General features: G+C 46.7%; 1 protein-coding gene across 1 annotated transcript in view; it reads right to left on the bottom strand.

Annotated features, from left to right (window-relative positions):
* Window positions 1-23,678, bottom strand: part of STAG1 (stromal antigen 1) — a 1,758,022-nt gene that overhangs the window by 1,484,883 nt on the left and 249,461 nt on the right. The window contains 1 exon segment of the mRNA XM_030215628.1: window positions 3,202-3,406. Coding sequence (XP_030071488.1) covers window positions 3,202-3,406 — 205 coding nt within the window.

The following is a 23,678-nucleotide window of genomic DNA, read 5'->3' as shown; positions in this document are numbered from 1 at the left end:
TTTTCATTCAACAGGAATTTGTCCAGGGCCATTAAGTCTAGGATGGGATGCATCCCCCTTGTTTTCTTGGATACAATAGAATCCCTGCCCTTCTTAACCCTGGGCATTTAGATAGGCAGAAAGTTCTTCTGCAAGTACCCCTTTGTGCGGAGACTGAAGTGAGATGCTCTTGGTGGGCAATTTGGTGGTGTCTACTGCCAATGCAAGGCACAAACAAAACGGAACATTTGAAGAACCCATCGGTGAGAGGTTAAAAGGGGCCACACCTTTCCTGAAAAAAATTCAACTTCCCCCCAACCGGCAGGTCATCCAGGATGGTCACTTTTACTGCAGCAGTGCTCTGCTAAAGCCAATCAAAGCTCACTAGAGAAGCTGGTTGAACATAAGAACATAGAAGTAGCCATATTGGGTCAAACCAATGGGCCATGTAGCCCACTATCCTGTTTCCAACAGAAGCCAAGCCAGGTCACAAGTTTATAGTTTATTCACATTTTCTATACCACCCAAGCTGACCAGAAGATCTGAGTGGTGTACAAAATCTAAAATTTACAAAAAATACAGAACTTCAAGAAAAGTACTACAGGAAAGGTAGAATCATTCAAACAGTAGCAGGCACTTAGCAACATAAAGCAACAGGTTAAGGAGATAATGAACAGAATAGGATAAAATGGGAAAAGAAAACTTGCCAGTGCTGATAGACCAGGAGTCTCTACTATCTACTTTTCAAAAATCTGGTCTAACAGCCATGCTTTCAAAAGTTTCCTAAAGGTCTTAAAAGATAGTTCGGTCCTAAAGTTTAATGGAAGCAAATTCCATTGGGTAGGAACAACAAAGAAAAATGCACGACGATGAGTGCTTTCAAGTTGTGCATGTTTTGGATGGGGAAGTACTAGTTGCTGATCATTTAAGAAGCGGAGAAGACATGCCGGTGAGTATGGTATTATGAAGACTGAAAGGTAACCTGTTCCATGTACTTTGAAAACCAGTGTGAGTAATTTGAATGCAATTCGTTTTTTTTTTAATGTTTTTATTAAAGGTTTTGTCATACAGATAATACAAAAATAAACACAAAATCAAACAGAAACCCCCCGAAATAAACACAAAAAAGATCAGCATAACATAATCAGAGTTCCATGGCAATACCTGGAGACAAATAACAGGGATACACAAGGTCAATGAGTGCTATGTGGCTCCTCACAAAAGAGGTCTAAACGAGCCCAGGTCCTCAAAACTGACTTAATGTTTCGACGCCTAACGGGAGCCAATTACATTTTTGAAGCAAAGGAGAAACATGATCAAAGTTTAATAGCCGTGCTTTGTATGGATTGTAACCCTTTTATGTTTGAACAAGAGTATCCTAGGTAAACAATATTGCAATAATCAAGCTTTGATATTACTAGAGACAGTACAAGTGAATGGAATTTATCTATATCTAAACATCTGTGGACCAAACAGAGCTGCAAGAGAGTAAAAAAGCTAGACTGGAAGAAACCCAAATCGTTGCAACATTCCATGCTATAGGGTAGATAGGCTCTTCCAAAAAGACCAAGGGAGACCGAGCACCATGTGTCAAGGGGGATCAATGCCAATGTTTTTTGGTCTTCACCTGATGTCAGTCATCAACGCTCATCCAAGCTGAAGAGGACGACGACGACGAATCCTCACACCCCCTTACGTTGCCTCGGGGTTGGGTCCAATGTTGACCGGTCCCCGGGGGCCAAGCACAACAGTCGGCATCGAGGCAGGGGGAGACCCACTTGATGCAACCCAATGCCTGTGCAACTCTCGAAGATGTCGATGCAAAGCTTCAGACCGGGCTCCAAAACGTTTATCTCACTGAGCCTCTCTGGCCAGATGGGAGGGGGTTTTTTTTCCATAAGACGACACAGAACATAGCTGGTGAGGTATGTTCAGGCCTCAAACACCAAGAATTTGTGTATTTGCCAGAGATGGTCCTATTGCACTGGGTACAGTGCTTAAAGCAGCTGGGAACCTTTGATGACATGGAAGGGAAAATAGCCATAGCCAAATCAAAAGGCTCAATGGTGCCAGAAAAAAAGGGCAAAGCACCCGAAAAAATATAAGCAACATGTCCACATCGGAGCCTAGGCCTAAGAGGTCCTAAAGGGTGTGAAAAAAATAAGAAAACTTAAAACAGGGGGGAAATGCCTAAAACAATAAAGGAAGGTGAAAAAAAACTCCCAGAGAAGGCACAATTTGCTCGAAAAATTAGTCACACACCAGACAGTGTGAGTAGTTTCAAATAGCAAATCCTCTCCTCAACCGCTGAAAAACTGCTGGCCCCGCTGTCTCGCAGTGGGCAGAAAGGCATGCATGCATGGTGAGGACGCTGTGAATACTCTTAAAGCAATATCTTTTTTAATACCACACACTGGGCGACATGGTGTTTGTCCTCAGAGAACAGTCATTTTACATCCAACAAATGAACAGCAAAAAACAGGGACAAGGATATCTGTCTGGCATCACTCTTAGAAGAATGGCCACATGGACATCCCCGTACAGCAAGTAGAATGGTGAGTGCACTGGACTTTAAACCAAGGGACGCAGGTTCATATCCCACTTTAACTCTTATTTTATAATGGTGAGCCCTCTAGGAACAGAAAAATATCTACTGTACCTAAGCATACACCAATAGCCTCAAGGCTAGCAGGTGGCTTCTATATTTTACTTACAGTAGGTATTTTTCTGTTTCTTGTGGGATTTGAACCTGGCACCCATGGTTTATAGTTCAATATACTACCCACTAAATTACTTCTTTGACTTGCTTCCTACTTTGCTAAGAATGCCCATAATACAGAAGCTGTCAGAGCCTGGTATCACCTTTTGTTTCAGTTTCAGGGGAGACGGAGGGGGACAGAAACCACAGGGAACTACTCTCTTCCAGTGGTCAGCACCTTTCTGTGCGCTGGACTTGACAGAAACATGTCTAACTTACGATGACCTTTTTAGGCTTGGATGTTTCTTCCTGTTTGGTAATCACTGTTCAACGTCCTTTTGGCCCTCCCTAGTCTTGCTCATAACATACTCACAACACAACACAACCCTTGCTAATTGTACCACAGAAAATATGTTCTTCAAATATGGAAATAGTTTCTACATAATATAAGGATGACACACTAGTAAGGCAGTTTTCATAATAGAAGCAGTACACATTAATAAAACTAATTTATTCTTACTCACCAGCTAGTGTACTGGTATGCCTAAAAGCTCGAACTTGAGAATCCGAAAGACCAGTCAACAGAGAAATCACAGTATCCATCATGTATTCATCATAAATAATGCTGTACTGGCACTGCCTGATCAGAACACCAATGAATTCACAAAAATTTGATCGAAATTTCTTCCATTGTGGGCCAGGCATAGTGAGAGGATAATCACCACTATCCTAAAGGCAAAAAAATCCATAAAGTACATTTTAGAAAAGGAGCACTAAAGAGACACTTCATTTTATTCAAATTGGAAACAAAAGAAAGGGTACATAGTTATACTTCGAACTAATTTATTAACAACAGTCTATAGTCAGAAAATCACCAGCTCAGCTCTCATCCTCCTCTGGAGACCTACTTTAAATCAATAGAGACAGAGAACGGTTGAGTCCTCTGAACACAAAATTTGCTTTGGAAAATTGAATTGGTTAATATTTAGCCACTGGCTGTCAGAGTTTTTTTTAATCTCTGGCTGGTACTAGCTGGATTAGTCCTTTATATTTAGTAACTATACAGGTCCAGGCATTAATATTCAGGTGTTTGGCAAAACCCAGAAGTTATCCAGGTATAGATGATATTCAGTGCTGTATCCAGATAGCTAACTAAACATAGCTAGGTCTGCATTATATGTGGTCCCACATGACTAGTTAACTACATAGGTAAGGCAATGCCTGGATAACTTCCGGGTCTGCCCCAATTGTGTCTCTGGACTGCTTCATCACCAACCAAATAGTGCCGCAGCAGTCAGTACTAATATATTCAGTGGCACTATGCAGTTAACTGCTGTTGAATATAAGCCGCTGGGCATGTCAGTGTCTTTTGAGAATTTATTCTATGACATGGAGGTCATAACTATTCAGTTTTATGGATACCAATAGAAAAATATTAACTTTCAGATCTACTTATTAAACTTTCATACAGTTTGAGAAGCTGACCTTTCTACATGAAGGAAATGTACATATACCAGATATAAAAAATAATAAGACAACTAGTCAGGCACAGAAAATTCCAACAGTACTTTAGTACTAAGTATCTAGAAATTAGTTTATCAGGACGATGATTCTTTCAAAAGCAGATTTCACAAAAGCATGCCTTCATCTTGTCTTTGGTAACCAAAAAGCAAAGTTACTCACCTGTAGCAGGTACTCTCTTGAGAACACCAAGACTAGCATTTCTATCACTTCAAAAAGAAGGACCGCCAGTCTGACCCAATAGTATATAGACAAAAATGCAACTCCTAGGAGAGGGGGGAGAGTATGTGAGAATACTAGTCCTGCTGTCCTCGGAGAACACCTGATACAGGTAACTTCGCTTTCTCTGAAGACAAGGAGGACATATCACATGTGCGGAAACCTTAGCTAGCAGGCTCAACGAAAACAAACCACAGTCAACAGGAATTTGCAACGGCAAAGCCAAGCAGAACAAAAGAAACAGACCTGTTGTGAAGGCACAGTCTGCAACAGAAGATAAAATGATGTCTTACCTGATAATTTTATTTCCTTTAACTCAGCAGATGAATCCAGGAACTAGTGGGTTAAGTCCACCTACCAGCAGGTGGAGATAGAGATAAACTAAAGGCAGTGATGCCAGTCGGCCAGCTCCTTCCTCCGTTAGTATGTCATTCATAAGCATTTGCCAAGGCCAAAAATATGAAATCAATAACAACCAGAAACCATCCTCACTATGAAAAACAGAGAACCAAATAAGAACTTCTAAATAACTGCAACTTGATCCAGAAATTGGAATCCTTTCCATGTTCCCTTATCTGTCTGAGCTCTGCAAAACAGAACATAAGTAATGCCACACTGGGAAAAGACCAAAGGTCCATCGAGCCTAGCATCCTGTTCACGACAGCGGACAATCCAGGCCAAGGGCACCTGGCAAGCTTCCCAAACGTACAAACATTCTATACATGTTATTCCTGGAATTGTGGATTTTTCCCAAGTCCATTTAGTAGTGGTTTATGGACTTGCCCTTTAGGAAACCGTCTAACCCCTTTTTAAACTCTGCTAAGCTAACCGCCTTCACCACAATCTCTGGCAACAAATTCCAGAGTTTAATTACGCGTTGGGTGAAGAAACATTTTCTCTTATTTATTTTAAATTTACTACACTGTAGTTTCATTACATGCCCCCTAGTCCTAGTATTTTTGGAAAGCGTGAACGCTTCACATCCATCTGTTCCACTCCACTAATTATTTTATATACCTCTATCATGTCTCCCCTCAGCTGTCTCTTCTCCAAGCTGAAAAGCCCTAGCCTCCTTAGTCTTTCTTCATAGGGAAGTTGTCCCATCCCCGCTATCATTTTAGTCACCCTTCGCTGCACCTTTTCCAATTCTACTATATTTTTCTTGAGATGCGGCGACCACAACTGAACACAGTACTCAAGATGCAGTCGCACCATGGAGCGATACAACGGCATTATAACATCCTCACACCTGTTTTCCATACCTTTCCTAATAATACCCAACATTCTATTCGCTTTCCTAGCCGCAGCAGCACACTGAGCAGAAGGTTTCAGTGTATTATCGACGACGACACCCAGATCCCTTTCTTGGTCTGTAACTCCTAACGTGGAACCTTGCATGATGTAGCTATAATTCGGGTTCTTTTTTCCCCACATGCATCACCTTGCACTTGCTCACATTAAACGTCATCTGCCATTTAGCCACCCAGTCTCCCAGTCTCGTAAGGTCCTTCTGTAATTTTTCACAATCCTGTCGCGAGTTCACAACTTTGAATAACTTTGTGTCATCAGCAAACTTAATTACCTCACTAGTTACTCCCATCTCTAAATCATTTATAAATATGTTAAAAAGCACCGAATCTAGCACGGACCCCTAAGGAACCCCACTAACTACCCTTCTCCATTGTGAACCTGGAAGGAAAAAATAGCCACACTGCGCGGAAAATGAAAAAACCATCAGCTGAACTAGGGAGGGATCCTGGATTCATCTGCTGCATTAAAGGAAAGAAAATTATCAGGTAAGACATAATTTTACCTCCCTTGGCACTTGCAGCAGATGAATCCAGGAACTAGTGGGATGTACCAAAGCATTCCTCAAGTAGGGTGAGAAGCCGACACTCCCTGCACAAACACTCCCGCCCCAAAACTCGCATCCTCCCGAGCAAACACGTCTAGCCTGTAATGCTTCACAAAAGTTTGACGGGACGCCTAAGTAGTCGCCCGACAAATCTCTTCCAGAGATAAGGCCGACACCTCCGCCCAAGAAGCCGCCTGTGCCCGTGTAAATGCGCCTTAAGGGTCACTGGAGACACCCGCCATTGTAGCAGATACGCCACTCTAATGGTTTCCCTAATATAGCAAGCAATGGAAGCCTTAGAATCCGCCTCACCTCTTTTCGATCCCGACAAGAGCACAAAGAGACGATCCGAGCTTCAAAACTCGTTAGAGATCTGCAAGTACCGAAACAAGGCTCTCCGCATGTCCAGGAAACGTAGCGAGGCAAACTCCCCCAGATAATCCTCTCTTTGAAAAGACGGAGGATAAACCGCCTGATTGACATGGAAAGCCAAAACCACTTTAGGTAAAAATGACGGCACCATCCGGATCGAAACCCCTGCTTCAGAAAACTGCAAGAAAGGATCCCTGGAAGACAAAGCCTGAATTTCAGAAATCCTCCTAGCCGAAGCAATGGCCACAAAAAACACTGTCAAGTGTTAGATCCTTTTCAGAAACCTTATTCAACAGCTCAAACGGTGGGGCCTGGAGGACTCGCAGTACCACATTCAAATGCCACACCAAGCACGGCTGCCGCAGAGGAGGCTGAAGCCAAAGAACCCCGTGTAGGAAACGGACCACATTAGAGTGAGCTGCTAAAGAGGAACCGTCCAGTTTGCCCCTAAAACAAACTAGCGCAGACACCTGCATTCGAAGGGAATTATATGCCAATCCCTTTTGAAGACCATCCTGAAGAAACTCCAGAATAACCGGAATGTGCACCCGAAAAGGCGATTCAGCACGCAAAGCACACCACGCCGAGAAAGCTTTCCACACTCGCGCGTACGCTGCTGAAGTAGACTGCTTCCGTGTCCCCAAAAGAGTGGCAATGACTGGTCCTGAAAATCCCTTCTTCCTCAGCTGCCACCTCTCAATAGCCAGGCCGTAAGACCAAAGCGGGAGGGATTTTCCATCTGAACTGGCCCATGATGCAGCAGATCGGGAGTCACCGGAAGTCACAATGATGGCTCCGAGAGTGTTCAAACGAGATCCGCATACCACGGCCGTCGGGGCCAGTCTGGAGCCAGTAGAATGACTGCACCACAATGCCGCCCTATGCGGCAAAGAATTCTCCCTATCAGAGGCCACAGAGGAAAAACATACAGTAGCTGTTGTTCTGGCCACGGCTGGAGAAGAGCGTCCAATCCAGCGGATCCTGGCTGATGTTTGCGGAAGAACTGGGGAACTTTGGCATTGCAAGCCATGGCCATGAGATCCATTACTGGTCTTCCCCAACGTTGACAGATCAGCCGAAAAGCCGAGTCCAATAGCGTCCATTCCTCTACATCCGAAAGAGTCCAGCTGAGAAAATCCGCTTGAACATTGTCTTGACCCGCAATGTGCACTGCAGACAGACTCTGAACATGCACTTCCGCCCATACTAGAAGACAAGACGCTTCCACTGCCAAGGGAAGACTGCGAGTGCCCCCCTGCCGATTGATGTATGCCACCGTTGTGGTGTTGTCCGAGAATACATGAACTGCCTGCCCCTGCAGAAGGTCCTGAAAACTCCGCAGTGCATTCAAGACTGCTCGCAACTGTAGACGATTTATCAGACAAGTCGCTTCGAGAGGGGTCCACGATCCCTGGGCTACTCAATGAAGATAATGGGCTCCCCAGCCTGCAAGGCTGGCATCCATCACGACTACCACCCAATTGGGAGACGCCAGAGAAACATCCTTCCACAAATTGGCTAACCGGAGCCACCACGTGAGACTGTCCCTGGCCTGGCTCGACCAAGGAAGGCGTCGTTGATAATTCAGCAACGTCGGCGACCATCTGCTCAAAAGGAAATTCTGAAGAGGCCGCATGTGAGCCCTTACCCGTGAAATGACCTCCAAGGTCGCTGTCATAGAACCTAGGAGCTGAACATAGTAACACACTCGGGGAGCGTGATGACTCAATAAGTCCGCACCTGAGAAAGCAATTTGATCCTTCGCCCCTCGGGGAGAAACACTTTCCCCCGCTTCGTATCGAATTGCACTCCAAGATACTCTAGACCAGTGATGGCGAACCTATGGCACGCGTGCCAGAGAGGGCACGCAGAGCCCTCTCCGTTGGCACGTGTGCCGTCGCCGGTCCGCCCACTTTCCCTCCCTCCGAGTACCAGGCCGGCCTCCCTCCCTCCCACCCAGCACCAGGCCGCCTGCCCTCGCTCCCACCCTTTTCCAACCAAACAAGTATCATGCCGCCTGCCCGTCCTCCATCCCTCCCAGCACCAGGACCCCCCTCCTCCTCTGAAATTTAAAAAGCGTACCGGGTTAAGGCGGCAGCGGCAGTGGCAATGAAAAGCGTGTTCTTCACTCGGAGCACCTTCTCTTCTGTCTCTCAAGCTGTGGTCCCGCCTTGAGAGACAGAAGGGAAGGTGCGCCGAACGAAGAACACGCTTTTCGTTGCCGCTGCCACTGCCGACGCCGCCTTAACCCGGTACGCTTTTTAAATTTCAGAGGAGGAGGGGGGGCCCTGGTGCTGGGAGGGAGGGAGGACTGGCGGACGGCCTGATGCTTGTTTGGTTGGAGGGAGGGCAGGAGGTAGGCCTGGTGCTGAGTGGAAGGGAGGTAGGTAGGCCTGGTGCTGGCTGCTGCTGGGTGGGAGGGAGGGAGGCCTGATGCTGGGAGCTCCTGGGTGCTGGGTGGGTGGGAGGGAGGCCTGGTGCTGGGAGGGCAGGGGGGAGAGGAGGGTGGCTGGAGGGGAGAGGAGGGTGGCTGGACATTTGTGGCTGGAAGGGAGAGGAGGGTTGCTGGACATGGATGGAGGGCAAGAAATGAAGAAGAAAGGAGGAAAGTAAAGAAATAAATGGAGGCAAGAAATGAAGAAGAAAGGAGGAAAGTAAAGGTTTAAATGGAAAGGAAGCCCTGGAAACGGAGTTAAAGAGAACAGATAGAGAGCAGCAGAATCAGCGACTAGGACCAATATGGACAAAAAAACAAAATCACCAGACAACAAAGGTAGAAAAAATCATTTTATTTTCATTTTAGTGTTTGGAATATGTCCAATTTGAGAATTTACATTTCCTGTCTTATTTTGCACTGGGTATACTGGAGCTGTAACAGCTTAAGGAAATGATTTATAATGCAAGAAAATCATGTTATTTTTTTTCTCCTATACTAGTATAATATTTTCAAATTAAAGGCGGCATGGTTAAAAGATGAGGAGAAAGAGGCTAATAGAGCTAAGAAAAAAAAAACTTTTTCAAAAAAATGAAAAAGAATCCAAATGAAGAGAACAGTACGTAACATCAGCAGTAAAAATTAGAGGAGAAACAGTGATAACGGTGGCTAAAAGAGAATTTTAAGCTTGCTGTTAAGGCAAAAAAAGATATCAAAACCTTTCAAGTACATTAAAAGCAAAAACTCTGTGAAATAGTAAGTTGTACTGTTAGATGATAAAAAAGTAAAAGGAGAACTCAGGGAATATAAGGCTATAGTGGAGATTAAAGAATTCTTGGCTTTTATCTTTGCTGTGCCAGCTATAGGTATATAGGATGAAAATACAAAACAACTGAACAAATCTCACTGAACCTGGAAGATGTACCAAGCCAAACTGACAAGTTAAAGAACTACAAATCACCTAAACCAGACAGCATACACCCACGGGTACCGAAAGAGCTTAAAACAAAAAGTGCTGATCTACTACTGTCACTATCATTCATTATACCTAAAGACTGAAAGGTGACCGATGTAACACCAATTTTAAAAAAGGGTTCCAGGAGTGATACAGGAAAGTAAAGTTACTTACCTGTAGCAGGTGTTCTCCAAGGATAACAGGACAATTCTCATAACTGGGTAATGTCATCCAATGGAACCCAATGCAGACGCAGCCCAGCATACTGTCTTTTTAAGAGGGTTTTGGTACCATCACACCATGCGTACCCAGGTGCCTGACAGCCCAAAGAGTGAACAAAGGGACAGCAATCTAATAACATAATGAGAAAAGACAACTTCAAGGGGAGGAGGAAGGTTTTGAGAGAATTAGCCTTGGAGAAAACTTGCTACATTGCTTTTTCTGATGAAAACCAAGCTGTGTAATTCTCACAACTGAGAATCCCTTACTACCGGGCTCACCAAAAACAACAGTGCTAGGAAAATAGGGACTTACAATGCTAAAGCCTAAGAAACCAATCAACCTGAAACAATATAAAAATGGTTGTGAAGGTGCAGCATGGAAATGAAAAAACATGCCTAGGAAAATGAAACTGGATCTAGACACGTAACAGATTCTGCAGTAATATTTGACCAAAAAGGCTGTCACATCAGGAATTCTGATTAAGGAAATAGTGATATGTGAATGTGTGGACTGAGGACCATGTTGTACCCTTACAAAACTCCTCAACAGAGGCTGTCCTCAGGTGGCCTACTGACAGCCATGGCTCTGACACTGTGAGCCATGACATGACCCCCACCTCCACCCCAGAGTCAGCAGAGCCTGGGAATAAACAGATACAATCTGCTAGACAATGAATAAATTGTGTTTGCCAATTGCTACCCCTTTACAGCCCTTTAGGGGAGGAAGTGACCCCAGAGTCCAAGAGACGACCTACAACTCGGCACTATCATCCAGAGCATCTCCATCCATTCACCTGAGGCAGGAGTATACAGACCTCCAAAGAGGAAACATTTTGTTGAGTCTGAATAGGACTGTTTCTGGGGATCTGAGGTTGAGCAAGAGGACCTTATGGGGAGAAATCCAATAGCTTACCTTCACATTCCTCCCCACTACAAGAAAGGAGGAAGTCTCCACCAGAAGAACTCTCCTCTGTACATTTTTTTTTTTTTTTTTTAGGGAAATGGTGTAAGTCATTCCACTTAAGTTGGAGGTCAAGGATCAGTCAAGGGCTGAGATGTTGTACAATCTTGACTATGACTCCACATTCCTAAAGAAACTGTAAACAGTGCCAATTCACAACATCCTTAAAAGGTACACAAATAAAGAATTGGGAGACTCTACTCCTCTGCAGGTTATTCCTAAGAAGATGGTCGAACAATGGAGGGCTTGACCAACATGAACTGTAGAGTGCTTCCTAAGTGGGACATGCCATGGGGAACCTTTACTGGTGAAGTGGATTGGTTGCTGCTGAAGCTCAGGCCCCCAAGACAAGGAAAATCAGCACTTGCAGCAATGTGAGCTATTAGGTGTTTCCCGAGTGGGAGATGCCATAGGGAGCTGTTTCTGATGAAGCAGATTGGTTGATGCTGAAGTTCCGCCCTAGAACAAAGGCGCCTCATGCTTAGATGCATAGCCATTGGGGCGTGCCCCAAGGGGCATACCCTCTGAAGCCTCTTCAAACCACTTCAAGGCCCTTAGAGGACTTTTGTCATCGATGCGGAACTGGAAGGGTTCCGTTAAGAAACTAAAGAAATGTATTCCTAAGACTACTGGTCCTATTGATAAGCACTTAACAGTGAACTCAACAATTCTGAGCAATTCTTATATTTTTTCTGAAGGTGTCTCTAAGCCCAGAAACACGTGTGCCCCAGAACAGCCTGCAGATAGTACACTTCATCCAAAGGCAAAACAGCGAAGATACTTACCAGTAGCAGGTATTTTCTGAGGACAGCAAGCTGATTATTCTCACGTGGGTCGACATCAACGTCGGCCTGGGAACCTGCATCTGCAATAGCAAATACAAAAAACGTTGCCAGAGCCTTCTGGAACGTGCAGCGCGAAACACGCATGTGCGGACTGACTTCCCCGCCCGCCACGCGAGTGCGTACCTCAGTTAAGTCTATAGTATAACAAGGAAACAAAACTCAAAAGGGAGGTGGAGCAGAATTGTGAGAATACTCAGCCTACTATCCTAAAATACCTGCTACAGATAAGTATCTTGGCTTTCTCCGCGGACAAGCAGGCTGTGAAGTAGGGCATCCCTAGCATCCAGGCTCACCCAAAACAATACAACACTCAATAGTAGATAGTGCTATCGGGAGTAAACAGCTCTTATATTTATCACGGGAAAGTCTCATAGTCACCAGGTTCTCTTATATTGTTTCACTCACCAAAAAGGTGAGACCCCTTCTGTGACAATTTTTAATCATCGACAAATCCCGCTTAAGACTTAAGACAAAGGATGTACCCCCAGAAAGTACTGCGATGGGCATACCTTCAGGCCAAATACAACAGATTCTTGCTCCTACAAGGTAGACCACCATGCAGATCAAACGGACCCCGTGATGACATTTGTGATGCGATTAGCTCCAGGAGGAGAAGCAGCAGCTAGTATTATCAGACAACATTGGGATGTCATGAAAACACACCCGTTATTAATGCAACACTGTTTAAGAACGGCTTTCTCTAGGGCAAAGAACCTGAAAGAACTGCTAAGTCCTGCACAGTTACCAGCGGAGGCACCTGCTGATGTAGCGGAGGCACCCGGTCATTATAAATGTAACAGAATTGCAAAACTTGTGAAATGACAGTAAAAGCGACCCGTTTCACACACAATGGCTGGCTGCACCACTTACGACATCACACTACCTGTCCCACCGAAGACAGTTACCAACGGAGGCACCTGCTGATGCAGCGGAGGCACCCGGTCATCATAAATGTAACAGAATTGCAAAACTTCTAAAATGACAGTAAAAGCGACCTGTTTCACGCACAATGGCCGGCTGCACCACTTACGACATCAAACTACTTGTCACACCACGAATGGCCTAGTGGTTAGAGTGGTGGACTTTGGTCCTGGGGAACTGGGTTCGATTCCCACTGCAGGCACAGGCAGCTCCTTGTGTCTCTAGGCAAGTCACTTAACCCTCCATTGCCCCAGGTACAAATAAGTACCTGTATATAACATGTAAGCCGCATTGAACCTGCTATGAGTGGGAAAGCACGGGGTACAAATGTAAGAAAAGAAAAAAACAAAACAAGGTTTATATAGGGAAATCGAGAAGGACACTTCATGCAAGGATGACAGAGCACCGTTCCAGTGAGTGATCTGAGATTTATGGTCATCGATCATGTAGTTCCCTCGCAGAGGGGAGGTGACTTAAATAGTAAATTACTGCAACAAGAGACTGCTTGGATTTTCCATTTAGATACCGTGGAACCTAGGGGGCTAACCACATATATGCATTGGGGATGTTTTATGTGATGACAACCCAGACACAGGATATGCTGGTAGATGTGAAGTCATTTCCGGTCCAGCCATCATTAATAAGACGCCGCTGGCACTTGTTTGGCGTGGCAGCCCAAGAAGGAAGGTGGTGAAGTTGAGGTAAGTGGCCATGAACGTTTTTGTTGGGGTAGTATCTTTTTTTCAACAGATCAGGTGTTACAGCATACCCCTTGACAAAGCTGGATAGCGAAACAGGCACCTTACGGGGTTCAGCGAATTGAAAACATACCGGAGTGTGTAGATAAGTGACCACCTCAAGCCTGCCATAATTAGCACTGTACTGTATAACGCTGAGAATAGCAGCATGAAAATTTAAAAAAAGAAAAAAAAGTTTAAAATACAAAAAATTAATTTCCAACATAGGTTGATAGAACACAGAGGATGGAAGGGGGTTTGGTCGATGATTAAAAATTGTCACAGAAGGGGTCTCACCTTTTTGGTGAGTGAAACAATATAAGAGAACCCGGTAACTATATGAGACTTTCCCCTTGATAAATACAAGAGCTGTTTACTCCAGATAGCACTATCTACTATTGAGTGTTGTATATGAGTAGTTGGAAGTAGATTAGGGTTGCACATGTTTCACACCCAAAACAATAAACAAAAGTCAACTGGGCCTCGCAACAGCGAGGACTTAACATAGATTAACCTGAAACTATGTACAGCAAGATGAGTGCACAGCCTGGAACAGAATAGAATGGGCCTAGGTGGGTGGAGCTGGATTCTAAACCCCAAACAGATTCTGCAACACTGATTGCCCAAACAGGCAGGTATCCTGCTCAAGGCAGTAGTGAGATGCGAATGTGTGGGCTGAAGACCACGTTGCAGATTTACAAATCTCTTCAGTGGAGGCTGACTTTAAATGAGCCACAGATGCAGCCATGGCTCTCAAATAACCCTCCACAGTCAGCCCAGCTTGAGCATAAGTGAAGGAAATGCAATCTGCTAGCCAATTGGACATGGTGCGTTTACCGATGGCGACTACCCTCCTGTTGGGATCAAAACAAAAAACGACTGGGCGGACTGTCTAAAGGGCTTCATCCACTTCATGTAAAAGGCCAACGCTCTCTTGCAGTCCAAGGTGTGCAAACTGCTTTCGCCAGGATGGGCATGAAGTCGGGGAAAGAATGCTTGCAAAACAAATGATTGGTTCAGATGAAACTCCGACATCACCTTCAGCAGGAACTTAGGGTGTGCGTGGAGGACTACTCTGTTGTGATAAAACTTAGTATAAGGTGCTAAGCATAAAGCCTGAAGTTCACTGACCCTACGAACTGAAGTTAACAGCCACCATGAAAATGACCTTCCAGGTCAAGTACTTCAGATAGCAGGAATTTAGTGGCTCAAAAGGAGCTTTCATTATCTGAGTGAGAACGACGTTGAGTCACATGACACTGGTGGAGGTTTGACAGAAGGCTTTGACAAAAGCAAACCTCTCATGAAGCGAAAAACTAAAGGCTGTCCAGAGATAGGCTTACCCTGTACACGCCGATGAGAAGCACTAATTGCAATGAGGTGAAACCTTACAGAGGTGGCATTGAGACCAGACTCTGACAAGTGTAGTAGGTATTCAAGCTCTGGATGCGCTCATCGAGAGCCGCCATCGGAGAAGGCTGAGGAGCTAATGGAGCAGCCAGTGGCAAACTCTGTTGAAACTCAGGAGCAGGAACCAGATTGCTAGGAGGTCGACGCGTCGGCACCTCCTGTATGGAGGGGGAGCAGTCCTCTCGAAGCCGACGCTTTTCGGGTGCCAAATCCTTCGACTTCCCAGAGCTCCCGGCACCGTGAGTCGAGGGAGAACAGTGACTGTGCTTCTTAGCCTTTGCTTCCTCACTGCTCCCAGCGTGTATTGACCTCTCAGCAGCCATTACCTCTGCTCCTCTCGTCAATGTGTCCCTCAATGTCGACGCTGCTGACCTCGGTACTGATGCCGAAGGACCGGACCGAGCCTCAAAAGGTTTCTCACTTTGGGCTTCTCGAGCTAGTTGGGTACATTTTTTCATACGAAGACACAGAGCACAACCAGTTGGGCAATGGTCGGGCCCAAGGCACTGGATACACCAAGAATGGGTATCTGTACCTGAGATGGTCCAGTTGCACCAAGTACAACATTTGAAGCCGCTGGGTGTCTTCGATGACATGGAAGGAAAAAACGACAACAGCGAAATCAAAAGACTCGACTGTGCCTAACAAAAAAGGGCACAAAAAAAAAAAAGGTAGAAACCCGACCGCAAGGCCTAAAGCCAGCAGCGACGAAAGAAAGAAAACTTAAAACAAGGCAAAAGGAACTCAGGTTTAAGTAAGGAAAAACACTTTTTTTTTTTTTTAAACTAAAGAAGAAGGAAACAACACAGGACAAAAACTAGCTCAAAAAAGAAGGCTCTTCTTCATGAGTAGAAACGAGCACAGGAAGAACCTGCCGCACATCATCACGGAAAAAAAGAAACTAAGGTAAGCACTCACATGACGGGCGGGAAGTCAGTCCGCGCACGCATGCCAGTGGCAAAGCTTTTTCTATTTACTATTGCAAATGCAGGTTCCCGGGCCGATGCGGACGTCGACCCTCTTGTGAGGATAATACAGCCTGCTTCTCCTCAGAAAACTCATGGTTTGCAGCAGGAAGACGAAATAAAGAAGTCTTGACCTGAGATTCTGTTGCAGTCCCGACTGAATAAACTAGGGCACTTGATTTCTAAGCCAGCCCCAGGTTGTAGCGACTGGTCACTAGAACAGAACAGATGTTTGAAAGGGAAAGGTTTCACAGATATGTACATTTGTTTCACATACTGTTACATGTACTGCAGAGATACAATGTACAAAGGAACATAAGAGTATCCATACTGAGTCAGACCAATGGTCCATCTAGCCAAATACCCTGTTTTCCATACAGTGGCCAAGCCAGGTCACAAGTACCTGGCAGAAATCCAAATTGTGACAAAACTCCATACTACAATCCCAGGGCAAGTAGTTGCTTCCCCATGTCTGCCTCAATAGCACACTATGGACTTTCCCTCGAGGAATTGTCTGAACCTTTTTTAAACCCAAATACACAAATGCTATTACTACATCCTCCGGCAAAGAGTTGGTTAACTATTCTGAGTGAAAAAATATTTCCTCCTGTTTTAAAAGTATTTCCATGTAACTTCCTTGAGTATTCCCTAGTATTTGTACTTTTGGAACGAGTAAAAAATCGATTTACTTCTATCTGTTCTACACCACTCAGGATTTTGGAGACCTCAATCTCACCTCCCTTCAGCTGAGCCCTAAGCTATATAGCCTTTCCTCATACGAGAGGAGTTCCATCCCATTTATTATTTTGGTGGCTCTTCTTTTAACCTTTTCTAATTCCGCTATATCTTTTTTGAGATACGGTGACCAGAACTGAATTCAATACTCAAGCTGCAGACGCACCATGGAGCGATACAAAGGCATTTCAGTATTTTCAGTCTTATTCACCATTCCTTTCCAAATAATTACTAGTATCCTGTCTGCTTTTTTTGGCCGCCGCATACTGAGCAGAAGATTTCAGCGTTACTATCTATCATGACACCCAGATCTTCTCCTTGAGTGCTGACCCCAAAAATGGACCCTAGCATCCGGTAAATATGTTTCAGATTAAACTTTCCAATGTACATAACCTTGCATTTGTCCACATTAAATTTCATCTGCCATTTGGATGCCCAGTCTTCCAATTTCCTAAGGTCTTCCTGCAAAATTTCACAGTCTGCATGTGTTTTAACAACCTTGAATAATTTTGTAACATCTGCAAATTTGATCACCACATTCGTCGTTCTGATTTCCATATCATTTAAAAATATGTTAAATAGCACCGGTCCCAGTACAGATCCCTGCGGCACTCCACTGTTCACCCTCCTTTGAGAGAAATGACCATTTAACCATACCCTTTGTTTTCTCTCCAAAAACCAATTCCTAATCCACACCAGAACCTTGCGTCCTATCCCATGACTCTAAGGCCACGATGCACTAAAGACTGGTTAAATCCCTTTCCTTATCAGTAAGGAAGGGGCATGCATCAAGGAACAGGAATGCAAATGAGCTGCTCGTTGCATTCTCTATTCCATCGTTAAACAGTCGGCCAGTCGAGCATGAGCAGAGCAGCCAAACGTTATGCTGGCTGCTCTGCACATGCCAAGTACGTCCTTTATGGACATCCTTCACAATATATATAAAAAAAAAAAAAAGACGAGCTATGCCTATGGACGTCCTTTATGGACATCCTTCGCCCCCCCCACCCCACACCCCACCCCCCACCCCCGAGATCGCAGCAGCCCCCCCCCCCCCTGCATTGAGATGACAGCTTCCTGCAGCCCCAGCCTCCCCACCATCCTCTGCACCCCCGAGGCCCCGCTTCTCCCCCCTCCGTCTGCCACCGGGCCGGCCCTCACAGCGCCTCTCGTCTCCGTGTGAAGGCGCTGCAGGAAGCAACAGCTCATCGCTTCCCTTCGGACTTCCCTCCTTTCCTCCCTGACCCGCCCTTGTCTGACGTAAGTTACTTATGTCAGACGAGGACAGGCCAGGGAGGAAAGGAGTGAGAGGAGCTGTGAGGGCATGGCCCGGTGGCAGAGTGAGGGGGGCGGGTGGAGGAGGACAGCAGTGGCGGTGACATCGGGGGGGGGGGGGGCGGCGGGGGGGGGGGGGGCAGGGCTGCGGGAAGCTGTCATTTCAATGCAGGGGGGAGGGGGGCGAAGGACGTCCACAAAGGATGTCCAAAGGCACAGCTCGTCATTTTTTTTTTTTTTTTTTTACAGTGAAGGACGTCCCATAAAAGACGTCAATAGGCACAGCTCATTTTTTTTAATATAGCGAAAGTGGTAAAGGCGGTTAGCTTAGCAGAGTTTAAAAAGGGGTCGGACGGTTTCCTATAGGACAAGTCCATAAACCGCTACTAAATGGACTTGGGAAAAATCCACAATTCCAGGAATAACATGTATAGAATTGTTTGTACGTTCGGGAAGCTTGCCAGGTGCCCTTGGCCTGGATTGGCCGCTGTCGTGGACAGGATGCTGGGCTCGATGGACCCTTGGTCTTTTCCCAGTATGGCATTACCTATGTACCTGTAGAAGGTATTCTCCGAGGACAGCAGGCTGACTGTTCCCACGAATGGGTGACGTCCATGGCAGCCCCTCCGATCGTAAATCTTCACTAGCAACAGCGTTTGATAGCCCTCGTATGCGCATGCGCGACCATCTTCCCGCCCGAACGCGCTCGTGTTAGTCAGTCCAGTACATAGCAAAGACATAGACAAGAGATGACACAACTCCAAAGGGAAGGCGGGTGGGTAGATGAGAACAATCAGCCTGCTGTCCTCGGAGAACACCTTCTATAGATATGTAGCTTTCGCTTTCTCCGAGGAAAAGCAGGCTGCTTGTTCTCACAAATGGGGTATCCCTAGCCCCCAGGCTCACTCAAAACAACAAACATTGGTCAATTGGAACTCGCAACACCGAGGATATAACTGAGATTGACCTAACTTATACAACTAGAGTGGAGGAGTGGCCTAGTGGTTAGGCTGGTGGACTTTGGTCCTGGGGAACTGAGGAACTGAGTTCGATTCCCACTTCAGGCACAGGCAGTTCCTTGTGACTCTGGGCAAGTCACTTAACCCTACATTGCCCCATGTAAGCCGCATTGAGCCTGCCATGACTGGGAAAGCGCAGGGTACAAATAAAATATAAAATAAAAATTAAAAACTAACAGAGTGCAGCCTGGAACAGAATAAAAATGGGCCTAGGGGGGGTGGAGGTGGATTCTAAACCCCAAACAGATTCTGCAGCACCGACTGGCACAAACCGAATGTCGCATCGAGTATCCTGCTGAAAGAAGTAATGTGATGTAAATGTGTGGACAGATGACCATGTCGCAGCCTTGCAAATCTCTTCAATAGTGGCTGACTTCAAGTGGGCCACTGACGCTGCCATGGCTCTAACACTATGAGCCGTGACATGACTCTCAGGAGTCAGCCCAGACTGGGCGTAAGCGAAGTAGATGCAATCTGCTAACAATTAGAGATGGTGCGTTTCCCGACAGCCACTCCCCTTCTGTTGGGATCAAAAGAAACAAACATTTGGGCGACTGTCTGTGAGGGTGTGCCGCTCCAGACAGAAGGCCAATGCTCGTTTGCAGTCCAATGTGTGCAGCTGGCGTTCAGCAGGGCGGGTATGAGGACGGGGAATGTTGGCAAGACAATTGAGTGGTTCAGATGGAACTCAGACACCACCTTTGGCAAGAACCTAGGGTGAGTACGGAGAACTACTCTGTTATGATGAAATTTTGTATAAGGAGCAAGAGCTACCAAGGCTTGAAGCTCACTAACTCTGCGAGCTGAAGTGACTGCCACCAAGAAAATGACCTTCCAGGTCAAGTACTTCAGATGGCATGAATTCGGTGGCTCAAAAGGAGGTTTCATCAGCTGGGAGAGAATGACATTGATATCCCATGACACTGTAGGAGGTTTGATGGGGGGCTTTGTCAAAAGCAAACCTCTCATGAATCATACAACTAAAGGCTGTCCCGAGATTGGCTTACCTTCCACAAGGTAATGGTATGCACTAATCGCACTAAGATGAACTCTTACAGAGTTGGTCTTAAGACCAGACTCGGACAAGTGCAGAAGGTATTCAAGCAGGTCTATGTAACATAACATAGTAACATAGTAGATGACGGCAGAAAAAGACCTGCACGGTCCATCTAGTCTGCCCAACAAGATAAACTCGTATGTGCTACTTCTTGTGTATACCTTACCTTGATTTGTATCTGCCATTTTCAGGACACAGACCGTAGAAGTCTTGCCCAGAACTAGCCCCACCACCCAAACATCAGCCCTGCCTCCCAATCTCAGCTAAGCTTCTGAGGATCCATTCATTCTGAACAGGATTCCTTTATGTTTATCCCACGCATGATTGAATTTCGCTACAGTTTTCATCTCCACCACCTCCCGCGGGAGGGCATTTCAAGTAACTACCCCTCTCTCCGTGAAAAAATACTTCCTGACATTTTTCTTGAGTCTGCCCCCCTTCACTCTCATATCATGTCCTCTCGTTCTACTGCCCTCCCATCTCCGGAAAAGGTTAGTTTGCGGATTAATACCTTTCAAATATTTGAACATCTGTATCATATCACCCCTGTTTCTCCTTTCCTCCGGGGTATACATGTTCAGGTACGCAAGTCTCTCCTCATACGTCTTGTAACGCAAATCCCATACCATTCTCGTAACTTTTCTAGGATCTAGGGCCTTGCTGTCACACCAGACGGCAAACCTCCACCATAGAAAGAAGCAACTCTTTTTAGTGGAATCTTTCCTAGAAGCAAGCAAGACCCTGGAGACACCCTTGGAGAGACCCAAGGAGGCAAAATCTATGCTCTCAACATCCAGGCTGTGAGAGCCAGAGACCGGAGGTTGGGATGCAGAAGCGCCCCCTCATTCTGAGTAATGAGGGTCGGAAAACACTCCAATCTCCACGGTTCTTCGGAGGACAACTCCAAAAGAAGAGGGAACCAGATCTGACGCGGCCAGAAAGGAGCGATCAGAGTCATCGTGCCTCGGTCTTGCCTGAGTTTCAGCAAAGTCTTCCCCACCAAAGTTATGGGAGGATAAGCATACATGAGGCCTTCCCCCCAATAAATGAGAAAGGCATCCGACGCTAGTCTACCGTGGGCCTGAAGACTGGAACAGAACTGAGGGACCTTGTGGTTGGCTCGGGTAGCAAAGAGATCCACCAAGGGGCTGCCCCATGCTTGGAAGTTCTCTTGGACCACTTTGGAATTGAGTGACCACTCGTGAGGTTGCACGATCCTGCTCAACCTGTCGGCCAGACTGTTTACACCTGCCAGATATATGGCCTGAAGACACATGCCGTATCGGCAAGCCCAAAGCCACATTCTGACGGCCTCCTGTCACAGAAGACGCGATCCGGTGCCCCCCTGCTTGTTCATGTAATACATGGCAACCTGGTTCGCTGTCTGAATTTGAATAATTTGGTGGGACAGCCGATCCCTGAAAGCGCTTAGAGCGTTCCACACTGCTCATAACTCCAGGAGATTGATCTGTAGACCTTGTTCCTGGAGGCACCAACTTCCTTGGGTATGAAAGGCCATCATCATGGGCTCCCCATCCCAGGAGGGACACATCCGTCATCAGCACTTTTTGTGGCTAAGGAATTTTAACCTCCCCCCGACCGGTAGATCGTCCGGCACGGACACTTTGATTCCGGCTATGCTCTGCTGGAGCCAGTCAAAAGCCCGTCCCTTGCTTTTGCTGGGGAGCTGCAGGGGCCTATGGAGGCGCACGCTGTTGACGAGAATGAGCGCGCTGGGGTTTGGCCTGGGCAGCAGGCTGGCGAGAAGGAGGATTGTACCTACGCTTATTAGAAGAATAGGTAACAGTCCGCATCCCCCCATAATAACGTCTACCAGTTGAGGTAGATGCTGAAGGCGTCTGGCGGGAGTATTTGTCGAAAGCGGTGTCCCGCTGGTGGAGCTGTTCTACCACCTGTTTGACCTTTTCTCCAAAATTATTATCGCCCCGACAAGGAGAGTCCGCTATCCGCTGCTGGAGCCTATTCTCCAGGTCTGAGGCATGCAGTCATGAGAGTCAGCGCATCACCACACCTTCAGCAGCGGCCATGGACGCGACATCAAAAGTATCGTAAACACCCCTGGCCAGGAATTTACGTCACGCCTTCAGCTGCCTGACCACCTGTTGAAAAGGCTTGGCTTGCTCAGAGGGCTGCTTGTCCACCAAGTCCGCCAACTGCCGCATATTATTCCGCATATGAATGCTCGTGTAGAGCTGGTAGGACTGAATATTGGAAACGAGCATAGCAGAATGGCAGGCATTCCTCCCAAAAGAATCCAAGGTTCTAGAGTCTTTGCCCGGGGGCGCTGAAGCATACTCTCTAGAACTCTTGACCTTCTTAAGGGCCAGATCCAACACACCAGAGTCGTGAGGCAACTGAGTTCACATCAACTCCGGGATACTGGGACTCGATCTTTTTCGGAATGTGGGGATTAGTTAGCGGCTTCGCCCAGTTCGCCAGCAATGTCTTCTTGAGGATATGATGCATAGGTACCTGTGGACGATTCCTTAGGTGGCGAAGGATAGTCCAAAAGCTCAAACATTTCAGCCCTTGGCTCATCCTCCGTAACCAAAGGGAAGGGAATGGCCGTAGACATTACCGGTACAAAGGCCACGATAGACTCTCGGGAGGAGAAAGCTGTCTTTCAGGAGAGGGAGTGGGATCAGGAAGACCGTCAGACTCCTCATCTGAGAAATATCTGATGTCTTCCTCTGCTTCCCACGAGGCCTCACCATCAGTATCGGACACCAGTTCATGAACTTCTGTCCGAAGCCGTGCCCACCTCGACTCCGTAGGAACATGGCCACGGTGGGAGCGTCGAGAAGAAGACTCCCTCACCAGCGGCGATGGAGCTCCCTCCACTGATGTCGTCGGGGAGTCCACCTGGGAGGCAGCCGATGCTGTACGGGAGACCTCACCAAAGACGAGGGCCCAGCCGTTGCCTCAGTCGTCGGTACCGGCGGCGCAAGCACCCCCGGTACCAGAGAAGGGCGCAACAGCTCTTCCAGGATCCCTGGAAGGTTGGCCCTGAGGCTCTCGTTCAAAGTGGCTGTCGAGAGAGGCAAGGAGTCCGGTACCGGCGACGAGCTGCGAATCTGTCCAGGACGCAGAGGCGGTACCGGGCTGTCCACAGGGGAGCGCATCAACACCTCCAAAATGGAGGATGAGCAGTCCTCCCGGTGTCGACGCTTGGGTGCCGGTGACACCGGCGACCCAGAACTATCGGTACCATGCCTGGAAGGTAACCGATGACGATGCTTCTTTGTCTTCGCACGAACCACATTATCGGTACCTCCCGGTACCGAAGAGGAGAACGTCGAATCCAAACGCCTCCTGTGGGTACTCGAGGGTTCATCGCCACCAGCAGGGGAATAGACAGCCCTCACCTGCGCTCCGGAAAACGAAGCACCCTCCGACGACATTGATACCATCGATAACCTCGGTATCGAAGACACTGGATCACCGGCAGAAAAGCTGGGTATCACAGACGTCGAAGCAC

This window comes from Microcaecilia unicolor, chromosome 10 (genome assembly GCF_901765095.1).
Source record: "Microcaecilia unicolor chromosome 10, aMicUni1.1, whole genome shotgun sequence".
Lineage (NCBI taxonomy): Eukaryota > Metazoa > Chordata > Amphibia > Gymnophiona > Siphonopidae > Microcaecilia > Microcaecilia unicolor.
Note: the sequence above shows the minus strand (reverse complement) of the source record. Positions and strands in the feature narration are given on the sequence as shown.